The sequence below is a fragment of the Dama dama genome, chromosome 20 (assembly GCF_033118175.1).
Source record: "Dama dama isolate Ldn47 chromosome 20, ASM3311817v1, whole genome shotgun sequence".
Taxonomy (NCBI): domain Eukaryota; kingdom Metazoa; phylum Chordata; class Mammalia; order Artiodactyla; family Cervidae; genus Dama; species Dama dama.
This window is the reverse complement of record NC_083700.1, coordinates 10,377,740-10,401,883: the sequence shown is the minus strand read 5'-3', so window position 1 is coordinate 10,401,883 and position 24,144 is coordinate 10,377,740. Positions and strand designations below refer to the sequence as shown.

The 24,144-nt window shown below is 41.0% G+C and overlaps 1 protein-coding gene across 3 annotated transcripts in view; it reads right to left on the bottom strand.

The window, feature by feature from the left end:
* Positions 1-21,606, bottom strand: part of LOC133040533 (natural killer cell receptor 2B4-like) — a 43,353-nt gene extending 21,747 nt beyond the window's left edge. For 2 of the 3 annotated variants that reach the window (XM_061120347.1, XM_061120346.1), the window contains exon 1: positions 21,320-21,606. Coding sequence is in view for 1 of the 3 variants with exons in the window: in XM_061120346.1 (XP_060976329.1) it covers positions 21,320-21,380 (61 nt within the window). In the remaining 2 variants the exon portion in view is untranslated. Of the gene's footprint in view, positions 1-19,818; positions 20,239-21,319 lie in introns of those variants that run through there. The other variant, XM_061120348.1, reaches the window with a different exon arrangement.
* Between the last annotated feature and the right edge of the window lie 2,538 nt (positions 21,607-24,144).

Genomic DNA, 24,144 nt, shown 5'->3' with positions numbered 1-24,144 from the left:
CAGACCATTTAAACAGACTGATCACTACAAGTGAAATAGAATCTGTAATTTAACAAAACTCCCTGCAAACAAAAATCCAAGACTGGACAGCTTTACTAAGGAATTCTACCAAACATACCAGAAAGAACTTATACCTATCCTTTTCAAACTATTCCAAAAAATTTAAGAGGAGGAAACACTCCCAAATTTATTCTACAAAGCCACTATAATCCTGATACCAAAACCAGACAAAGACACAACAAAAGAAAATTACAGGCCAATATCTTTAATGAATATAGATGCAAAAATCCTTAATAAAATATTAGCAAACTGAGTCCAACATTATATAAAAAGGGATCATACATTATGACCAAGTTGCTTTCATTCCAGGGTCACAAGGATGGTTCAACATACATAAATTAATCAATGTGATATACCACATTCATACAAGGAAAGATAAAACATGATTATCTCAAAAGACACAGGAAATGCATTATACAAAATTCAACATCCATCTACGATATTTAAAAAAAAAAAAAGAAAACCCTTACCAAACTGGTTATAGAGGGAACATATCTCAGCATAATAAAAGTCATTTATGACAAAGCCATAGTCAACATAATATTCAATGGTGAAAAGCTGACAGTCTTCCCGCTAAAATCTGGAATAAGAAAGAATTTCAACTTTCCCCACTTCTATTCAATATAGTATTGGAAGTCCTAGACACAGAAATCCAACAAGAAAAAGAAATAAAATGTATCCAAATTGGAAAGAAAAATGTAAAATTGTTAGCAGATGACAAAATACTATATATAGAAAACCCTAAAGACTCCACACAAAAACAATTAGAACTAACAGATTAATTCAGCAACATAACAGAATACAAGATTAATACACAGAAATCAGTTACATTTCTTTACACTAACAATGAAATATCAGAAAGGGAATGTAAAAATGAAAAAACAATACCTTTTAAAATCATCCCCCCCACACACACAAAAAAAATACTTAAGAATAAACCTGACCAAAGAGGTAAAAGACTTATATGCTGAGAACTATAAAACATTAATAAAGAAAATTAAAGAAATAGAAAGATACCTCATACTCTTGGATTAATTATTTTAATTAATTAATTAATTAAAAATATTAATTACTGTTAAACTGGCCGTATTACCCAAAGCAATCTACATATTTAATACAATCTCTACCAGATTACTCATGACACTTTTCACCAAACTAGAACAAATAATCTTAATGTTTATATGGAATCATAAAAGACCCAGAATAGCCAAAGCAATACTCAAGAAAAAGAACAAAGCAAGAGGCATAACCCTCCCACGCTTCAGATAAACACTACAAAGCTACAGTAATCAGAACAGTGTGGTATTGGCACAAAAACAGACATATGGATCAATGGAACAGACTGGAAAGCCCAGAAATAAACCTACATATCTTCAGTCAATTAATCTTCAACAAAGAAGGCAAGAATATAGAATGGGAAAAAGACGGCCTCTTCAGTAAGTGGTACTGGGAAATTTTGACAGTTGAATATAAATCAATGATGTTACAACACACCCTCACACCACCATGCTCATCCAAGTAGTCTCCACTCAGATGGGAGTTAGTGAGTTAGAGAATGGCAGTCAGGCTCTGCCACACGGATTGATTCTTCCTTTAACAAATGATTTGTCTGTAGCAGGCAAGGCTGTTTGATAGCATTTTAACCACAGTAGAACTTCTTCCAAAATTGAAGTCAGTCTATTCAAACCCTGCTGCTTCTTTGTCAACTAAATTTATGTAATATTCTGAGTCCTTTGCTGTCATTTTTACAATTGATTGTGTTCACCATCTCTTATGAGTGCAGTTTGAGGCAACCCAAAACAACTGCAATAATGACATCAAAGATCACTGATTACAGATCATCATTGCATATATAATAATAATGAAAACATCTGAAATATCGAGGGGATTGCCCAGATGTGACAAGGAAACACAAAGTGAACAAATGCTGCTGTCAGGAAAGTGGAGCTAATAGACTTCTGTGACACTGGGTTGACGTAAACCTTCAATTTATAAAAACTCAGTGACTGCAGAGTGCAATAACATGAAGTTCAATAAAACAAGGTATGCCTCTTTATAACTGACAACCCAACAAAAAGTGGCAGAAGACTGAGGCAGGCATTTGACAAAAAAAAAATGACACCCCATTGGCAAACAAGCAGCAAAAAGGTCCCCAACATTGTTGGTTATCAGAAAATGATAAGACTACTATATCTGCACCAGAATGGCTAAAAGACTGAAAATTCCAAGTGTTGGCAGGGGTGAGATGCAATTGAGGCTCTCATTCATTGCTGCTGCTACTGCTGCTAAGTCGCTTCAGTCGTGTCCAACTCTGTGACACCCCATAGACGGCAGCCCACCAGGCTCCGCTGCCCCTGGAATCTCCAGACAAGAACACTGGAGTGGGTTGCCATTTCCTTCTCCAATGCATGCAAGTGAAAAGTGAAAGTGAAGTCGCTCAGTCATGTCCAACTCTTCGCGACCCCATGGACTGCAGCCTACCAGACTCCTCCGTCCATGGGATTTTCCAGGCAAGAGTACTGGAGTGAGTTGCCATTGCCTTCTCCGCTCATTCATTGCTAGGGAGAGTCCAAATTGGCACAATCACTTTGAAAAACCGACAATATCTTTTAAAACTAAAGTTAGATATGCCCTATGGCCCATAAGAGTATTTCTTGTGAATATTCAAGAAAATGTATACAAAAAAGCTCATAATGGCTTTATTCATAATAATTCAAGAAGGGGGAAAATACCAAATACCAGTCATCATTAGCTGAGTAAATAAATCATGTTATATTCATATCATGGAAAATTGCACAGCAGTGAAAAAGAATAAACTACTCTACAAGCAAAAATGTGGATGGATCTTATCAACAAGGTTATTAATAAAGAAATGTTTTACTTCTTGAGATGGGTGATGGCTACATGTACATATATATGTAAAAGTTCATCTACATGTAAGAGAATGAGATTAGAATACTCCCTAAAACCATACATAAGAATAAACTCAAAATGGATTAAAGACCTAAATGTAAGGCCAGACACTATAAAATTCAGAGGATAACATAGGCAGAACACTCTCTGACATAAATCACAGCAAGATCTTTTTTCACCCACCACCTAAGGTAATGACTATATAAAATAAAAATAAACAAATGAGACCCAACCAAACTTAAAAGCTTTTGCACAACAAAGGAAACCAAAAACAAGACAAATGAAAATCCTCAGGATGGGAGAAAATATTTCCAAATGAAGCAACTGACAAGTGATTAATCTCCAAAACATAAAAACACTGTTTAATATTTTTAAAAAATCGAATCAGTAATCAATAATGGGTGGAAGACCTAAATAGACATTTCTCCAAAGGAAACATACAGATGGACAATAAACACATGAAAAGATGCTCAACATCATTAATTATTAGAGAAACACAAATCAAAACTATAATGAGTTACCACCTCACACTGACCAGAATGGCCATCATCAAAATATCTACAAACAATAAATGCTGGAGAGGATGTGGAAAAGAAGGAATCCTCTTACACTGTTGGTGGGAATGTGGTTTGGTGTAGCCATTATGAAGAATGGCATGGAGGTTCTTAATAGAGCTACCACATAACCCAGCAATCCCATTTCTGTGCACATACCTGAGTAAACCATAATTCCAAAAGATACATGCACCCAATGTTTATTGAAGCACTATTTTTTCTTCCATTTATTTTTATTAGTTGGAGGCCAATTACTTTACAATATTGTAGTGGTTTTTGCCATACAATGACATGAATCAGCCATGGATTTACATGTGTTCCCCATCCTGACCCCCCTCCCACCTCCCTCCCCATCCCAGCCCTCTGGGTCATCCCAGTGCATGAGCCCCGAGCACTTGTCTCATGCATCCAACCTGGACTGGCGATCTGTTTCACACTTGATAATATACATGTTTCGATGCTGTTCTCTCAGATCATCCCACCTTCGCCTTCTCCCATAGAGTCCAAAAGTCTGTTCTATACATCTGTGTCTCCTTTTCTGCCTTGCATATAAGGTTATCATTGCCATCTTTCTAAATTCCATATATATGTGTTAGTATACTATATTGGTGTTTATCTTTCTGGCTTACTTCACTCTGTATAATGGGCTCTAGTTTTATCCATCTCATTAGAACTGATTCAAATGAATTTAATGTCTGAGTGATACTCCATTGTGTTTATGTACCACAGCTTCCTTATCCATTCATCTGCTGATGGGCATCTAGGTTGCTTCCATATCCTGGCTATTATAAATAGTACTGTGATGAACGTTGGGGTACATGTGTCTCTTTCAGTTCTGGTTTCCTCGGTGTGTATGCCCAGGAGTGGGACTGCTGGGTCATATGGCAGTTCTATTTCCAGTTTTTTTTTTTTTTCCAGTGGGTTTTGTCATACATTGATATGAATCAGCCATGGATTTACATGTATTCCCAATCCCAATCCCCCCTCCCACCTCCCTCTCCACCCAATTCCTCTGGGTCTTCCCAGTGCACCAGGCCGGAGCACTTGTCTCGTGCATCACACCTGGGCTGGTGATCTGTTTCACCATAGATAGTATACATGCTGTTCTTTTGAAATATCCCACCCTCACATTCTCCCACAAAGTTCAAAAGTCTGTTCTGTATTTCTGTGTCTCTTTTTCTGTTCTGCATACAGAGTTATCATTATCACCTTTCTAAATTCCATATACATGTGTCAGTATGCTGTAATGTTCTTTATCTTTCTGGCTTACTTCACTCTGTATAATGGGCTCCAGCTTCATCCATCTCATTAGGACTGGTTCAAATGAATTCTTTTTAATGGCTGAGTAATATTCCATGGTGTATATGTACCACAGCTTCCTTATCCATTCATCTGCTGATGGGCATCTAGGTTGCTTCCATGTCCTGGCTATTATAAACAGTGCTGCGATGAACATTGGGGTGCACGTGTCTCTTTCAGATCTGGTTTCCTCAGTGTGTATGCCCAGAAGTGGGATTGCTGGGTCATATGGCAGTTCTATTTCCAGTTTTTTAAGAAATCTCCACACTGTTCTCTATAGCGGCTGTACTAGTTTGTATTCCCACCAACAGTGTAAGAGGGTTCCCTTTTCTCCACACCCTTTCCAGCATTTATTGCTTGTAGACTTTTGGATAGCAGCCATCCTGACTGGCGTGTAATGGTACCTCATTGTGGTTTTGATTTGCATTTCTCTGATAATGAGTGATTTTGAGCATCTTTTCATGTGTTTGTTAGCCATCTGTATGTCTTCTTTGGAGAAATGACTGTTTAGATCTTTGGCCCATTTTTTTATTTGGTCATTTCTTTTTCTGGAATTGAGCTGCAGGAGTTGCTTGTATATGTTTGAGATTAATCCTTTGTTGCTTCATTTGCTATTATTTTCTCCCATTCTGAAGGCTGTCTTTAAACCTTGCTTATAGTTTCCTTTGTTGTGCAAAGGCTTTTAAGTTTCATTAGGTCCCATTTGTTTATTTTTGTTTTTATTTCCATTATTCTGAGAGGTGGGTCATAGAGGATCTTGCTGTGATTTATGTTGGAGAGGGTTTTGCCTATGTTCTCCTCTAGGAGTTTTATAGTTTCTGGTCTTACATTTAGATCTTTAATCCATTTTGAGTTTACTTTTGTGTATGGTGTTAGAAAGTGTTCTAGTTTCATTCTTTTACAAATGGTTGACCAGTTTTCCAAGCATCACTTGTTAAAGAGATTGTTTTTTTTCCATTGTATATTCTTGCCTCCTTTGTCGAAGATAAGATGTCCATAGGTATGTGGATTTATCTTTGGGCTTTCTATTTTGTTCCGTTGATCTATATTTCTGTCTTTGTGCCAGTACCATACTGTCTTGATGACTGTGGCTTGTAGTAGATCCTGAAGTCAGACAGGTTGATTCCTCCAGTTGCATTCTTCTTTCTCAAGATTGCTTTGGCTATTCGAGGTTTTTTGTATTTCCATAAAAATTGTGAAATTATTTGTTCTAGCTCTGTGAAGAATATCATTGGTAGCTTGATAGGGATTGCATTGAATCTATAGATTGCTTTGGGTAGTATACTCATTTTCACCATATTGATTCTTCCAATCCATGAACACGGTATATTTCTCCATCTGTTTGTGTCCTCTTTGATTTCTTTCATCAGTGTTTTATAGTTGTCTATGTATAAGTCTTTTGTTTCTTTAGGTAGATATCCTAAGTATTTTATTCTTTTTGTTGCAATGGTGAATGGTATTGTTTCCTTAATTTCTCTTTCTGTTTTCTCATTGTTAGTGTATAGGAATGCAAGGAACTTCTGTGTGTTAATTTTATATCCTGCAACTTTACTACATTCATTGATTAGCTCTAGTAATTTTCTGGTGGATTCTTTAGGGTTTTCTATGTAGAGGATCATGTCATCTGCAAACAGCAAGTTTCACTTCTTTTCCTATCTGAATTCCTTTTACTTCTTTTTCTGCTCTGATTGCTGTAGCCAAAACTTCCAAAACTATGTTGAATAGTAGTGGTGAGAGTGGGCACCCTTGTCATATTCTTGATTTTAGGTGAAATGCTTTCAATTTTCACCATTGAGGAAAATGTTTGCTGTGGGTTTGTCATATATAGCTTTTATTATGTTGAGGTATGTTCCTTCTATTCCTGTTTTCTGGAGAGTTTTAATCATAAATGAGTGTTGAATTTTGTCAAAGGCTTTTTCTGCATCTTTTGGAATAATCATATGGTTTTCATCTTTCAATTTGTTACTGTGGTGTATTACATTGATTGATTTGTGAATATTAAAGAATTCTTGCATTCCTGGGATAAAATCCACTTGGTCATGAAGTATGATTTTTTTAATATGTTGTTGGATTCTGTTTGCTAGAATTTTGTTAAGGATTTTTGCATCTATGCTCATCAGTGATATTGGCCTGTAGTTTTCTTTTTTTGTGGCATCTTTGTCTGATTTTGGAATTAGGGTGATGGTGGCCTCATAGAATGAGTTTGGAAGTTTACCTTCTGCAATTTTATGGAAGAGTTTGAGTAAGATAGGTGTTAGCTCTTCTCTAAATTTTTGGTAGAATTCAGCTGTGAAGCCACCTGGTCCTGGGCTTTTGTTTGCTGGAAGATTTCTGATTACAGTTTCAATTTCTGTGAAGCACTATTTACAATAGTCAGGATATGGAAGCAAACTAAATGTCCATCAACAGAGGAATGGATAAAGAGGATGAGGCATTCATCAGCAGATGAATGAATAAGGAAGCTGTGGTACATATACACCATGGAATATTACTCAGCCATTAAAAAGAATTCATTTGAATCAGTTTTAATGAGATGGATGAAACTGGAGCCCATTATACAGAGTGAAGTAAGCCAGAAAGATAAAGACCAATACAGTATACTAACACATATATATGGAATTTAGAAAGATGGTAATGATAACCCTATATGTAAAACAGAAAAAGAGACACAGATGTACAGAACAGACTTTTGGACTCTGTGGAAGAAGGCGAGGATGGGATGTTTCAAGAGAATAGCATCGAAACATGTATATTATCTAGGGTGAAACAGATCACCAGCCCAGGTTGGATGCATGAGACAAGTGCTCAGGCCTGGTGCACTGGGAAGACCCAGAGGGATTGGGTAGAGAGGGATGTGGGAGGGGGGATCGGGATGGGGGATACATGTAAATCCACGGCTGATTCATGTCAATGTATGACAAAAACCACTACAATATTGTAAAGTAATTAGCCTCCAACTAATAAAAATAAACTGAAAAAAAAAAAAGAGGATGAGGCATGTATACACAATGCAGTATTACTCAGCCATAAAAAGGAATGAAATTGTGCCATTTGGACAGACAGCACAGATGTGGATGGACCTAGAGACTGTCATATTGAGTGAAGTAAGTTAGAAAGAAAAAAACAAATATCATATACTAACACACATACTAATACATTTCCCATATATGTGAAATCTAGGAAAATTACACAGATGAACCAATTTGCAAAGCAGAAAGAGACACAGACGGAGAGAATGAATGTATGGACACTACGCAGGGAAAGGGAGGGAGGGATGAATTGGGAGATTAGGGTTGACATATACACACTATTGATATTATGTATAAAATAGACAACTAATGAGAGCCTGCTCTACCGCACAGGGAGCTCCACTCAGTGCTCTGTGGTGACCAAACGGGAAGGAAATTTAAAAGGGGGGAGGGGAGGGTAAACATATCCTTATGGCTGATTCACTTTAATGCACAGCAGAAAATAATATAACATTGTATTATAAATTTTTTAAAGTTCATCAAGCTGTTTGCTTAAACTTTCTGTATATTACTATAACTTATATTTTGATAAAATATAAAAAAGGAGTAGTTACTACCCCTCAGAGAGCTGTTTTGATCATTTAACTAAGTAATATGTACTTTGATAAGAGCAAAGTGTGATATTGCCACTTGCGGAAACATTACCAGAGCAAGAGTGGAAAAATAAGAGATTTTTAAATCTCCTTTTAGCTAATTATTAGAAAATTCTTCCTGATACTTAACTCAAATGACAACCAGAAATCAGTGGATCAGAAACTTTCACAGGTAAAACAGACTAGAAAGTAGGCTAGGTAAATTTACAGATTGATGAAGATTTCCTAAACCCATGTTCCAGGTACATCTATAAGAATCAGTGGGCTCCTTTGAGGCAATGAGAAGACTATTCACTCCTGTATTCAACAAGTATTTATTGAATATTCTCTATGTGTCAGACATTGTTCTAGGGAAGATATGTTAATCTCAACACTCGATCTTTGGGGCCTGTTAGTTCCCTGTTGCAGGGGACAAGGGAGATGGCCTGTGAATCATAAAGATATGCAATATCACCCCTGGCCTCTGCCCTCTAGATGCCAGCACCCCTGCCCCAGTCATGACAACAACAACAAAATGTTTAGATATCTCCAATTGTCCCTTGGGGGCAAAACGGAGAACCACTGTTCAGGGGAGTTGAACTAGAAAAGTGAGCAAGAGAGACAAGACCCCTGCACTCGTGAAGCTTACACTTCAGTTGGGTTATGCACCATAAATAAGAGAAAAATGAAATAAGATCCTTTCAGAGAAGCATAAGTGCCATGAAAGTAGTTTTAAAAGATAATGTAACAGAGTGACTGGCAGATTCATGGCCAGAGAAAGTGACGTTTGAGCTAAGAAATGAAAGATATGAAGAATTTAATCAGGAGGAGAGCTATAGAAAAAGCGTTCCAAGTAGGGGGAATCACAGCTTTAAGGGCCCTCTGAGGACAGGGAATCAAGCAGAAGGTGCAGCCCTTAGGCAGAATATTAGAGACAGAATTAAGAGAGATGGAAATACATATATATCATAAGTCTTAATTTTCTAGAAACAGGACATCACCTTCACAGACTATGGAAGCAGGAGACAATTTTTTTTTAAATTACATCCAAGAGATTAGCCCAGGCAAGTAGAGTTGGGGAGAATTGTGAATAGAATGGTACAGGGAAAGATGGAAATGCCCCCAGTACATCACAAGCAAGTGCTAAAGGAAGGACTTCCCAGCTGGCGCTAGTGGTAAAGAATCCATCTGCCAATGCAGGAGACAGAAGAGACACAGGTTTGATCCCTGGGTGGAGAAGATCCCCTGGAGGAGAGCATGGCAACCCACTCCAGTATTCTTGTCTGGAGAGTCCCACGGACATAGAAACCTGGTAGGCTACAGTCCAGAGAGTCAAAAGTGTCAGACATGACTGAAGCAACTGAGGACACACGCAAGGCAGTAAAGAATTCAGAATGCAAATGGCTCTTGAGTATTCCATGGTTGGTAACTCCAAGAGCAATAATAAAAGCCAAGTTTGGGACTTTCCTGGTGGTCCGGTGGTTAAGAGTTCGCCTTCCAGTGCAGGGAATGTGGGTTTGATCCCTGGTCGGGGAACTAAGATTGCACATGCCATGAAGCAACTAAGCCCATAGGCAACAACTAGAGAAGCCCAGGAGCCACAGGAAGGATCTCACATACCTCAACTAAGACCTGATGCATCCAAAAAAAAAAAAAAAAAACAAGTTTAAGGGCTCTCAAGGATGGGTACCAGAAGTCCTTGATACAAAACCAAAATTTATGGGTCAGGGCATGATTTTAAATAAGGAATGAAAGCCAAATAGTAAGAAGAGAACAGGACCAAAACAGAAGCATGTAAGGATAATATGGAAGCTGTGAAGAGCCACAGTTACTAGTGCATGCATGAAGGCATCTTACTGGTCCAAAGGCTGGGAAGAAGTTCAGCCAACACACCAAAGAAAGCTCTCCAGGTTGCTCAGAGCTGGCATCTGTTATGATTACTGTTGCTCATATCATATCTGCAAGTAGATATTTGCAATATCACTCCTATTTTAGAGAATAGGATTATTAAGGGCACTGGGCAAAGACATAAAAGAAAAATTACAATCTCTGTTTTACTATGCCTACAGTCTAGAGGAATATAGACCTAAAATAGCCAAAGACTTGATGTGAGCTGTGCTATGGGGGTATGCCCAAGGTGTGACACAAACATAAGGAAAGTGTGCATTATTTTTCCCTGGGGCATTAAGAATGGCTTCCCAGAGGAGATGACCTAGCTGTTGCCTGGGGCATCCACACCTGCCAGGGAGATAGCGAAAGGTGTATGGAATAGGGCATCAGAGGCAGAGCAGCAGCATATCTGTGGACACCCATGTCTCTGACTTACAGGTCTGCTAAGGATGGTCCAGAAGCTCTCTCCAACAGGTTTGGAGAATGGAGTGGTAGAACACGAGTTTAATTTTAGAGGGTTGTGTCTCTAGGGCCCAGGAGCCACAGCTGAGGCCCTGTGCCACAACCACTGAAGCCCACATGCCCTGGAACCAGCAAGTCACAGCTACTGAGCTGGCGTTCTGCAGCTGCTCAAGCCTGTGCCCCTAGAGCCTGCGCTCTGCAATGAGAGAAGACACCACAGGGAGACGCCCGCATACGAAACCAGAGAACAGCCCCCACCCTGCACAGCCAGAAAAAGCCCACAGCAGCAATGAAGACCCAGCGCGCCGAAAATGAATGAATAAAATAAATTTGAAATAGATAAATAAATGCATTTGACACTGTGTGCAAGTCAAAAAATAAAATAAATTAAGGAAATAGAGCCTTCTTTCTAGTTCTCCTTCATTGTGACAAAATTGAATAGGAAGTACACAAAGGGTGATTAAGCTATAGACTAGACTGTTAAATACTTAAGGAATCAAATGTATGATCTACACTTCTGATGCTATGCTGCCTTTGTGGTCATTTTTAAATTACACTGTTCTATTTTCTTTTACTTTCATGTGAATCGTATCAGTTTGTACACTTACAAAGAGTCTGTCTCCAAATAAAAAAGAGCTAAGAAAGAAACTACCACAGGAAGAACATCAGGTGTTATTTTGATTTGTTGGTTTGGTTTTTATGAGGTAATGGAAATATACACATATGTACATTATGTATATTTATATACACATATATATGTCATTTTTATATACATAAAAGTCTCTCTCCACCCCCGCCCCCCATTCCTGGCACAGAGTTTCTGATCCTTGTAATTTCCCAGTGATAAAGGCATCTTTTGCTTTAGAATTTAGTCTTTGACCCCATCCCTGACACAGGGCTCCTAAAACCTTTGTGAATTCCTTAGTAAGAAGAGCACCAGGAACATCATTTATTTTATTAAAATGACTCTGGGGGAAAAAATAAAATAAAATAAAATGACTCTGGGGACTTCCCTGGTGGTCCAGTGGTTAAGAATCCACCTGCCAATGCAGTGGACGCAGATTCAGTCCCTACTCGGGTAAGATCTCACATGCCGCAGGACAACTAAGGCCATGCGCAACAACTACCAAGGCCCGCACACTCTAGGGCCCATGCTCTGCAACAAGAGAAGGCACTGCAATGAGAAGCCCTCGCACTGCAATAGAGAGCAGCCTCCACTCTCCACAACTAGAGAAAAGCCTGCAGGTAGCAATGAAGACCCAGTGCAGCCAAAAAGTAAGATAAATAAACAATTTTTTTTTTTTTAATTTTTAAAACGTGGCTCAGGGTGGACTCAGGTGGGAGGGGCTGAGCCAAAAAAAAAGGCCAAGCCATGATTAAAAGCTTGGAATTTTCAGCCACATTCCCCATCCTTCAGAGGAGGGGCCGAGAATGGAAATGGAGTGAACAGGCGCTAATAGTTAATAACTGATCACGTCTAAGTGAGGAAGCCCTCACAAAATCCCAATAGCATGAGTTTAGTGGAGCTTCCAACTTGGTGAACCCCAGTTCCAAGGGAACAGAAGCTCCCTTTTAGACCTTGCCCTGTGTATCTCTTCATCTGGCTGATCATATATACCTTTTTTTCATATTATTTAATAAACTGGGAAATGTATTTCCTTGAGTTCTATGAACTGCTCTAGCAAATTAATTGAACCAGAGGACGAGGTCACTGGAACCTCTGATCTACAACCTGGGCTTGAGACTGCTGTCTGAAATATCAGGGGGAGGTAATCTTGTGGGAACACAGCCCTTAACCTGTGAACTCTAACTCTGTCTCTGGGCAGATGGTGTCAGAACTGAGTCAAATTGTAGGACACCCAGCTGGTGTCACAGAAGATTCCTTGGTGTGGGGAAAAACACACACACACATCCAGTGACCAGAGGTACCAGAAGGAAAGTGTTCCATATGAGTAGTAAAAGGGACACTTGGGAAAGAAAAACACAGGAGAGGAAAACTGGGTGGTATTCCAACAGATTTTCAAATGGCAGGATAATGAACGAAGAGCGGAGAACCAACAGAAAAGGAGCAGTTGAAGAAAGATCAGAGATATCATGGCCTGGGCAGGTCCTGCATGGCCTCCCGGAAGAAGCCATGATGTCCAGAGCACAAAGACTGGCCAAGGACAGGAGGAGATCTCCCTAACACGGAGCAGAGATGAGTGTGGTCGCTTAAGGGAGATAAGGTGAGGTCAGTTGACATTAAGGGATTGTTGATGGGGTTGGCAGAATCCCTAACTGGGGTCTCCATTTCCTTGGAGAAGGACAGTGTAGGCCAATAGAGGCTGTGGTGATGGAATAGGATCTTGAACAGACAGTGAAGGTTTGGAATCACCCCTTTGGAGAATGGATAAAGCTGTAGATCAGAAACAAGGATTCCCAGAACACCTGTGGACCCAGCTGAAATTGAAGACTCTCAGTCTGTATTTGCTCTTTGTTGTTGAATATTCTTCTGCAGCCCTCAACAGCCCAGTGTGGGGGAAAGGAAGATACTTCAGGGTGAGGCAGGGCTGGACAGGGAGGCAGATAGGGTAAGGTTGCGTGGGAGGGATACAGCAAAAAGGTGAGTGGGCATGTAACTGATGCAGAAAGACCTCATCCCTGTCCCTGAGGGCCGTTACGTGCCAAAGAGAGAGACAATAAATGCCAATGTGGAAAGGTAACTCAACAGAAGTTCTCACATGCTTAGTGAGAGGTAGAGGTGGCCGCGACAAGTGGGGGGTGTTCAAAGTGGAGAGGCCGCAGCAGGTTCCGGTGGTCAGAGGAGGCCCCAGGGCTGCTGCCGCCTCCGCTGTTAGCGCTCAGCAACTTTGAGGCCCCTTTTCCGGTGGTTAAGAAAGAAAGGGGTGAAACAATTCTGCAGAGGGAGGGTGGAGCCGCTGCCTCCAGAGCCAGGCAGTGTCCACAGTCAGCTCAGCTTCCTCTGACGTGGACGTGCTGATCTGAGGAAGGTGAGGTGGGAGGAAGGGTGAGGCCTGAGCACCGGGAGAGGGGGCCGGAGAGAGAAAATACAACTTTCAGAAAAGCATAACTTCCCCTTGCCAGCAAAAGATGTTGAGGTTTTCTCAGTTCTGGGTTATGACACCGGGCTTGGGGTGAGGCAACAGAAGGGGTTCCTGATGTGGACTGAGTGGACAAAGCTCAGTGAGTTCCCCCAAAGTGCTGGGGCAGATCTGGCTCTAGTCAAGGCAAAATTACAAAGCGTGTAAAATATCCTCCAGGTCCACAACCCACTTTATCACCTCTCTTCTTCTCAGCCTAGGGACCTTCCTCAACCCTTGGGACCTTCCTACTGACTGCTCCTCTCAGATAAAGCAACTCCCCCCACCACCCTACCCACTGTCAAATTTACTAGCCTAGGTCCCACTCTTTGTATCAGTTAACTGAATCATCCCATTTGTAATACTGTCTTTCTGCAAGATAAACGTGTGTTCGCTTCTCATGTTTCCTTCTTCAAATCTGTGTTTTCCCTGCTTCTGTTCTGGCTCTTCCCTCTGCTTAGCTTGTCCTTCCACCTTAGTCCTCTCTCTTGAACTCTTATTATTATTATTATTATTTATAATAATATAATAAATATTATATAATTTTTATAATTATATAAGACCCTGTGCTGGGTCTTTGTTCCTACGCTCAGGCTTTCTCTAGTTGTGGTGAGTGTGAGCCACCCTCTAGCTGTAGTATCCGGGCTTCTCACTGCAGTGGCTTCTCCTATTGCAGGTCATGGGCTCTGGATGTTCGGGCTTCAGTAGTTGTGGCACAGGACCTTGGTTGCTCTGTGTCATGTGGGATCTTCCCGGACCAGGAATCGAACTTGTGTTTCTTGCATTGCAAGGCAAACTCTTAACCACAGGACCACCAGAGAAGTCTCATCCTGAATTCTTGCTTATCCTTCAAGGCCACTTCCCCAGTGTCCCTACCTAGAAGGAATTTCCATCCTCTTTGCACCCTTTGTGCCTGAGATTAATCTGCCTGTCAGCGACACGTAGCATTTTCTGTCTTCCCTTAGAGTTGATATTATACAGGCCTATTTTCCTCTGTCTGAAAGATTCTTAAGGATGGAACCAAATTGTATTTCATCTTTGTTTTCTTTACAAAATCTTACATAGTTTTTGGAACATAGGAAGGGTTTAATGAAATGTTCAGTTGATTAAATAATTAATTAAAGTCAGTTCCCAGAACTGACTCTTTGTAGGAATTTCATGCAAAATACCAGGGAAGCCACATATATGTGGTTCCCCTGGCTTTGACTTTCACCTTTCAGGCGTCACAGCCCTGCACTTTCATTTCCCATTTGCAGGTCTGAGAACACAAAGCCAGTGACCCTGAAGCTACTTGGAACTCTCACACACAGCTTGGTTCAGCCACTTTGGAAAAGACTTTGGCAGCATCTGCTAGATATATATATACATACCCAGGGATTCTACCCTCAGAGATACACCCAACAGACATGCATGCACAAAAAGGCTCATAGGGGACTTCCCTGGCTGTCCAGTGGTTTAGATTTTGTACTTCCACTGCAGGAGGTGCAAGTTTGATCCCTGGTCAAGAACTAAGATCCTGAGTTCCACACAGCACAGCCAAAGAAAGAATAAAGAAAAATGGCTCATAGCAGTGTGATTATAATAGGGAAAAAACTTTGGGAACAACCCAAAGGTTCATCAATAGGAGAATACATGAATAAACTATTGTACAGTCATACAATAGAACACAGCCATGAAAACAACCAGCTACAAGTGAAAACAGAGATAAATCTCATCAGATATTGAGCAAAAGAAGACAAATGCAAGAGTACATAATTATGATTGCATTTATATACAGGCAAAACTAACCTATGATGTTAGAAGTCAAAAGAGTCCAAAAGTCTCTTCTGTACATCTGTGTCTCTTTTTCTGTTTTGCAAATAGGGTTATCATTACCATCTTTCTAAATTCCATATATATGCATTAGTATACTGTATTGGTCTTTATCTTTCTGGCTTACTTCACTCTGTATAACGGGCTCCAGTTTCATCCATCTCATTAGAACTGATTCAAATGAATTCTTTTTAATGGCTGAGTAATGTTCCATGGTGTATATGTACCACAGCTATAAAGTAATTAGCCTTCAACAAATAAAAATAAATGGAAAAAAAAGAAGTCAAAAGAGTAGCTATATTTGTGGAAGACAGAGGAGATAACAAAGGGAGACAGCATGTGGTAGATACATGGGTGTATTCACTTAATAATAACTCATTAGTGTATGTTTATAGTTTTGTGCACTTCTCTGCACACATATCATGAAGACAATGGTCCAGCTACCTCTGGAGATATTTCTACAGAACTGCCTCCCCATGGCAGTGCTGCAGCCCTGAGTTGCCTGAGTCTTCATCTCTCTCCTGTACACAGGAACTTCACTGTTCATGCTTTGTTTGAGGGGAAGTACAAAGAGGAAAAGATGGACAAAAACGAATCCAGTCTTCTTAGAACTTGCCTGGATCCCAGCCAAAGCATATGCAATCAGTGACTCCCACCTGAGAAGTGAAAGTTTCAACACAACCTACAGGAAGAGTCTGCAGCCTTCAGAGCTGTCTGTAAGATGCTGTCCCTGCCCTTATTTATTTATTTTTTTGTCCAGCACATCTCACCCCAAACCTTGCAGCCCCTGGGCATTGACAGTCTCTGGTGTGTCCTTTAGAGTTTCCTCAGAATGCATAGCCAAAATCTAAACTTAGGGTTCAAAGTGAACTGTAGGGCTCAAGTCCACTCTTACGAGTGGTGATTTGAAGATCCTTGCTCCCCAACACATCTGACCCCAAAATCATCCCAATCTTCCTCTAAGATGTCTGAAAATAATTCATTTATTTTCTCAACTAACATGTTTTGAGCACTTTGTTGTGCACTAATCACAGCTGTAATTATACGTTAATTGATGTAAATGGTGTAGGCTCTGTGAACAAAGGAGTTGTGTACTTATTCACATCTGAATCCTCAGTTTCTAGTCCAACACCTGCTGCAGAGCTGCTCAAAACATATCCAGGGAAGGAATGGGAATAGAGAGGGAGATGCTATTGTGAAAACAGACTATTTTACAGTACAGTATAATCATGTGCTTCAATGTCTTGAATACATGTTGCCTTAAGTTAAAAATGTTGACATCTATATATGTATGCTTATAACTGATTCAATTGTTGTACAGCAGAAACTAACACATTATAAAGAAACTGTCCTCCAATTTAAAAAAAAATTTTTTTTAATAAAAGCGAAAAGAGAAGCAAGTGACACAAACTGCTAAAACATTTTCCCCAAAAATCCAACATGGTAGCCACCTAGAAGGCATATAAAATTGATAAATTGTCAGAAACTTTAAGAGAATAAAAACACAAATTTACAGGGCATACCTGCATATGAGATTACATACACAGGACTCTATGAGAAATAAATGTATTAGTCATTTTTTAATAACAAATGCCTGTGCACTGCTTATCTGTGTGTTTTTTCGATGAAAACTCAAAATCAGCTTTAATAAATACTTGTTTTAATAAAATAAAACATAAAAGTTCTTTTAAGACTGTGCAATATCAATCTATCCATCTAATTCAAAGATCTTTGTCAAAAACATTTTCATTTACCAATAGTAAAAGAAAAAATGTTGAAATCTCCCTAAGATCTTGGTTATGACCATGAGAAACCCTCAGAAAAGGGTCACACTTAAAACTTTATCATCTTATCTCAACATTCTCTAACTTACTTTCAATTCAATTAATTAGAGTTCAACAAACGATTACCAATAATCTCTCTCTTCTTCACTCTGACTACAAAACTAAGTGAAATATATGCCCTGCTTTCAAAGAGCTGAATAACATGAACGTTCAGTTTGGAGTTCTTTATATACTATATCTCATCTTTATATCTAATCTAATCTCATCTAATCCTCACACATCCCCTAGGAAGTAGGCATCACCATTGATTTCACGTTTTGAATGAAAAATTAAGAAACAAGAGATTTGTTAACTTCCTCAAGGCCACAGAGATAGTACATACTTTAAATCAGTTTTCCCAATGAAACTTTCTGGTAGGCCGATAAATTCACTTTATTCTATGGATTACTTAAAGTATTCACTCATTCAATAAATATTTATTGATGATATACTTGTGCCAGATACTGCTCAAGATGCTGGAGATACAGGAGTGAACAAAAACAAAAGTCCTGCCTTCATGGATCTTACATTCTAATAAGGTGAAGTGGAAACTAGGAGACAGAAAATAAAACAAAAATAAATATATAGTATGTAAAATGGAGACGAGCATACAGAGAAAGATAAGCTGAGAGGGAGACAAGGAGTTGCAAGATGGAGGGGCTGTTTTTAGTGGGAAAGATATCATTGCGGAGGTAGTACCCGAGCAGAATAAGGAAGCAAGCCTCACAGAAAATAAGGAGGAGGCAGCATTCCAAGTAGAAAACAGTGCAAAGCCCCCAGTGAAACAAGTGTGAGGGCCATCAGGTCAGCATGACTGAAATGCAGTGAGAAGAGCAGAGAAGAAGGGGTAATGGTCAGGGAGGCTGGATCACTTGGACCATTGTGACATGTATGGCTTTTACTCTATGAGAAGTGAGAAAGCTTTGGAAGACTTTTGAAAAGCATAATATGAACTTCTTACACATATGTGATGCATATTGAATTCTTCAGTAAACCAAGTTTTAGAAAAAAATGTTTCACTCTCATTGTGTCTCCAGATTGGATGCACTGAAAAAGACATGTTATCACTTTTGTGGTATTCCCACCAAAAACGCATGATCTGAATCTTATGACAAAACATCAGACAAACTCAGATTGTAGAACTCTCTAGAAAACAACTGACTTGTACTCCAAAAATGTTGATGTTATAAAATATGAAGAAAGTTTAGGGAATGACTGTAGATTAAAGATGACCAAAAAGACACAGCAACTGTAACTTCCCTGGTCCAATGGTTAAGAATCTGCTTTGCAATGCAGGTGATGCAGGTGTGATCCTTGGTTGAGGAACTAAGATGCCACGTACCTTGGAGCAACTAAGCCTGCATGTCTCAGGTGCTGAAGCCCGAGAGACACAACTGTTAGTAGAGAGTTTAGTTCGTGCGCTGCAATGAAAGATCCACGTGAAGCAAAGAAGATCCTTTGCACCACAAGTAAGACCCAATACAGCCAAATAAATAAATAATTTAAAAAACAGACATAATAACAGAATGCAATACATGATCCTGGTTGGATTCTGGATGGGAAAAAAGGTGTCATATAGCACATCTGGGGCTTCCCAGGTGGTTCTGATAGTAAAGAACCTGCCTGCCAATACAGGAGACTAGGAGACGTGGGTTCAATCCCTAGGTTGGAAAGATCCCCTGGAGGAGGGCATGACAAACCACTCCAGTATTCTTGCCTGGAGAATCTCATGGACAGAGGAACCCAATGGGCTAAGTCTATAGGGTCACACTGAGTTGGACATGACTTAAGTGACTTAGAAAGCAAGCACACAGCACTGGGGGAACATTTGGTAATATTTAAATATGCATTATATATTTGATTGTATTGATGTTAAATTTACTAAATTTTATAACTGTGCTGATATCATGATATAGAGACATTCTTGTTTTTAGAAGATGTGTGCTAAAATAGTTAAGAGTAAAAGGGGGTGATGTCTGCAATTTACCCTTGAATATTCCACAAAAATAATAATAATTATTATACAGCTATTCACACATGCATATATTTGGAGAGAAGGAGAAATAAACCAAATGTGATAAAATGTTAACAACTGGTGAATCTAGGTGAAAGAAATATAAGAATTCTTTGTACTACTATTCTTGCAACTTCCCTGAAATGTCAAAATTATTTTAAACTAAGAAGTTTAAAAATTGAAACTAATAACTATAGCAGTTTCCGTCAACTTACACAAGGCCAGCCCCACAGGCACAGTGTATAGCAAGAAGAGAGAAAAGTTCCTAAGGCCCAAGTCCATCCCTTCTGGTGCTCAAAGAATCACTCACCTGGCTTCCCCCTGCAATGGATTTGGCATGGCCATGCCCAGAGACTGCCACAAGGATGGAGGGAGCATCACGTCAGCTCATGATCTCAGAATCAGCCCGACCTTCTGTCCCTGCACTCCCACAGCCAGGCATCAAACCCTGTGGGTCCTACCTTGGCTTTCAAGGTTCTAATCTAGCTTTCTTGCCTGGGATCCTGCATCTTTGGATCCCCCCAGCCCATGAGTCCCAGGCTCCAGACTTCTCTCTCTGCTCCCTGTTCCTCATCACACCCTGCCCTACTCCACCTGTACTCATACAAATGCCAGAACCTAGAATGTGTCTTCCTGAAGGATGTCTGAGTACCAGGGGCTCAGTGATTGAACTGGGTACCCAGGGACGGCTTGTAATGGGCCCTAAACAAACACTTCCCTGTGCCTCCGTTTCCTCCCTCTGCAACCAAGTGTGTCTTTCTCTCACTCCACCTCCATTCACCACGCCCCGCAAAGAGTTACCCACTTAAAATGCAGGCTCCAAGTTTCAGAGCACCCTAGACAAGGTTGAACAGAAAGGGGGAGCACCCCTCACTGAGATTCCTTGCCCCCTCACTTGTTGGCTCAGGACCCAGTGGAGAGTTTTCAGTTTGCTATGGAACTTCCTAATATGTCTCCTCTTCCCTTCCCCGCCCCTTGCCCCCAGCCAAAGTGAAAGTGCTAGTCGCCCAGTCATGTTCAACTCTTGGTCATCCCATGGACTTCTGCCTGCCAGGCTCCTCTGTGCACGAAACTCCGCAGGCAAGAATACTGGAGTAGGTATTCCCTTCTCTGGAGGATCTTCCCAACCCAGGAATCGAACAGCGGGCTCCCTCACTGTGGGCAGATTCTTTACCATCTGAGCTACTAGGCAAGCCCCCAGCCAACATTTCCCTAATAATTCTCCGGCTCCATTGGCCTCCGGGCTGCTGACAGAGTTGATGGCAAGGGACCAGCCCTTGCAAGTAAAGCCTCTGTTCGGGCCTTCGTCTCACGCCTCCTATCCCCCTCCCCCAGCTCCACACTCCCTATCGCTTGCCAGGGCTCAAGTTTCCTGCCTCAGAAAATAATCTGTCAGTCTCTGAGCTCCAGAACCACCCGACTTCTTTTGAGAAAGCCAACTTCATGGCCGCTGCTTCTCTCTTTTGGCAACTGCACCAAATGAGAGGATATTTCATTCTTACAGCCAGCAGGGAGGACACTCTCTCCCTCCAGACAGAAAGGAAAGCTGAAGCCAGTTGGAAGGACTCACCTTGCCAAGGTGGCCTGGTTTGCTGATGGCATGGCCAGATGCATGCTTCTCGAGGACCTCCCAACCCACTGCCAGCCTTTGCTGTCTGACCCAGCCTGCCCAGAGCTGCAGGGAGCTGCTCTGAGTCACAGGTCCAGGTGACCAGTAAGCTGCACAATCCAGAGGCTCACATCCTGATTTCCCTGAAGGCCAAAGCACCTGGTCCATGCTGGCCCACCCCTACCAGGCTGGGCCTCCTTACCTTGGCCCTGATGTCCCTTGATGAGCAGGAGGAGTGTGAGGCCGAGCACTTGCCCCAGCATCCCCACAGAATAGGTGTAAGACGCTGACAGAGGGGTCAAACCAGCTTCTCTCCCACCAGATACTCTGCCCTACACAAGCTCAGCAGCCGCCTATCAGCAGAAGGTTGACAGGGAGAAGAACTCTGTCGGGCTTCAGCCACAGTTTCCTCAGCTTGAGGATGTTCTCATCAGCTGAACACTTGCAAGGTTGTTGAGGAAGCCCCAGTCCCTGGACCTGGTCTGATAGTTCCCACAAGCTAAACTTGCGAAGTTCGCCTCAAGTGGGCGGATGCTCAGAATACACAGTGACTCACAAAACCAACTTAGAAATCTTGTCCTGAGCTCTGCCCCAGCCCAGCTTCTTTGTTTAAAGGACAGTTGCCCAAGAAAGTTTCCATTTATCTGCATCCTACTGGCAATATAGAGAAAATTATATGGGGACCAAATAGCCATTAGGTAAGCCTGTCCAATCCCAGCAGACATTGTGAAGGTGAAGGAGAGAGGGTTTGAGAAGGATGTAGATTGAAAAGTGGATCACTAGACAATAGGTGAAATGCTGAAGAAGACAAGCAAAGGCACTAGAAAAATCTAGCAGGCCTGGGGGTTTCCTGAAGAGTGATACCAAAGTTTCAACCTTAAGCACATCCAAATTAAAATGTTTCCATAATAATACCCTTTTGCCTAGTTTCCAATATGTACTTTTAAATTCCTTCCCTTCCTCTTTTTCTACTTTCCCGTAATAGTTCTTTCTTCTCAGCTTCTCTCACCCAGACAGCATGTAGACCCATTTTTGCTGCCCCCCAACACACACTTTGATTCACCCTCCAGAAAGTTCGGGCAGTGTTTGACTCTCTTCACACCCTCATGGAGGGATGGAAGCATCCAACTTTCCCCAGAACTCAATTGCTTTGAGACCGCACCCAGAGTTCTATGCCCTTCTTTTTCTTCTGCTTTCCCCTCAGCAGAAAATACTTTCAGTTCCCTTCAATCCAGTCCTTCTTCTCCTTTTCCATCTGTTGATCCATTTCCAGTCACTGTATCTGAAGTTGGGCTGAGGGAAGGCAGACTGAAAGACTTGCCTGCCAAAAAAAAAAAAAGGCAGCAATGATTTTCTGGGTCAAACACTGGATTTGCAGTCTAAGGTGGCACTAGAGGTGAAGATTCCGCCTGCCAATGCAGGAGACCTAAGAGACACAAGTGCCCGAGTCCAGCCTCAGCAGGATCCAGGGGGTATCCTCAGGAAGAATGGCGTCTGTGAGAGAGAGAGAGAGAGATGTGAGACCAGCCTTGATAGGGCCAAGTCCATGAGGGAGAGAGAAAGAGAGAGAGAGAGAAAGAGAGAGAGAGAGAGAGAGTGACCAGACGGGGGGTGCAACAGATTCTGGCAGAGTCTGGCCATGCTTTATTTCTTACCGTGGCTTTTATACCCTAAATTAGTACATTTCTAAGAAGAAGATAGTTTAACATTACGTCAGCTTGTCCTTCACGAAACCAGGGTGTTTTCTGCATACTCCTTTGTTTATGAGGGTCTTGTACATTATCTTCTGGCCTTGGGGCCTATTAATATTTTATGCAGGTCAGGTGAATATAAACCTATTTTCTGTTTCTATGGTGACCTTAACTGAAAGGTAGCAGTCTCATAGGGCAACAGTACAGAGTAGAAGTTTAACCTTGTTAACACAAAAATTAATCCTTCTGCAGAATTTGTCAGTTGCGTTTATCTAAGTTTATCCCACACAGAGTCTGCAGCTTCGGTGAGGCAGCTTCTGCCTAGCACTCCTGGCTGACAATTAACAACCATCTCATTGTTACCACACTAGGGCTAAGCTCTTATTTCTCTAGATCTTTAACTATATTAACTATGGTTTCTATAACACAACCTTAGCACATTAAAAGCAAAAACACAGCAAGGAAAACACAGCAAGCAAAAGTCAACCCAATAACCACCTTTAGAATAATTTTTCTTATGTTTCCTAACAGGACTTCCTCACTCCCTGAAGGGCTCTGTGCCTACTAGGGCCTTTATGTGATCAGGTTCTTTATGCTGTTTTATGATTAGGATATTATAAGCAATCATGCATATTAGTACCAAAGGCATAAATGCATTTGCCAAACAAACTAAAATACCAGCAAAGGAGTTTAAATTAAAACATTCCTTTCACCCTGGATAATCTCATAAAATACTACCACCTGGGAAACTTATTGATTAAAGTTCTAAATTGATTCTTATTTGGGAAGAGATCGGGGAAGGCCTTCCTGCCTGTGTCACAGAAATTAGGGAGTACTCTATTGAGGCAGGCATCAGAAAGACAGATATCATCTTTAAGGTGAGCGCCGGGGGCAGCCTTTCAAAATCCCTGAAAACCTGATCCACCTTGCCTGTCAGGTTTTCTCCCTCATGACCTTGTCATGGGTGGGATCTCGTGTGCCAGCTCCCGCACACAAGCTTGATCCATGGGTAGGGAAGATCCCCTGGAGGAGGTCAATATTCTTGCCTGGAGAATCCCATGGACAGAGGAGCCTGGCCGGCTACAGTCCATAGGGTCACACAGAGTTGGACACGACTGAAGCGACTTGGCACATACACACATGTAGACTTGAGTTCCAGTTCAGCAACTCACAGCCTGTGTGATCCTGACCAAATTATTTTCTGAGCCTGTGGGGTCAACAGTATTTGGCTCCCATCCCTCACAAGGTAGTTTTCAGAATCAAATTAGATGTATAACCTCCATTAATTGAAGTAAAGAAAAACAAGCAGGTTAACAAGTTATTTTAATATGTAAAT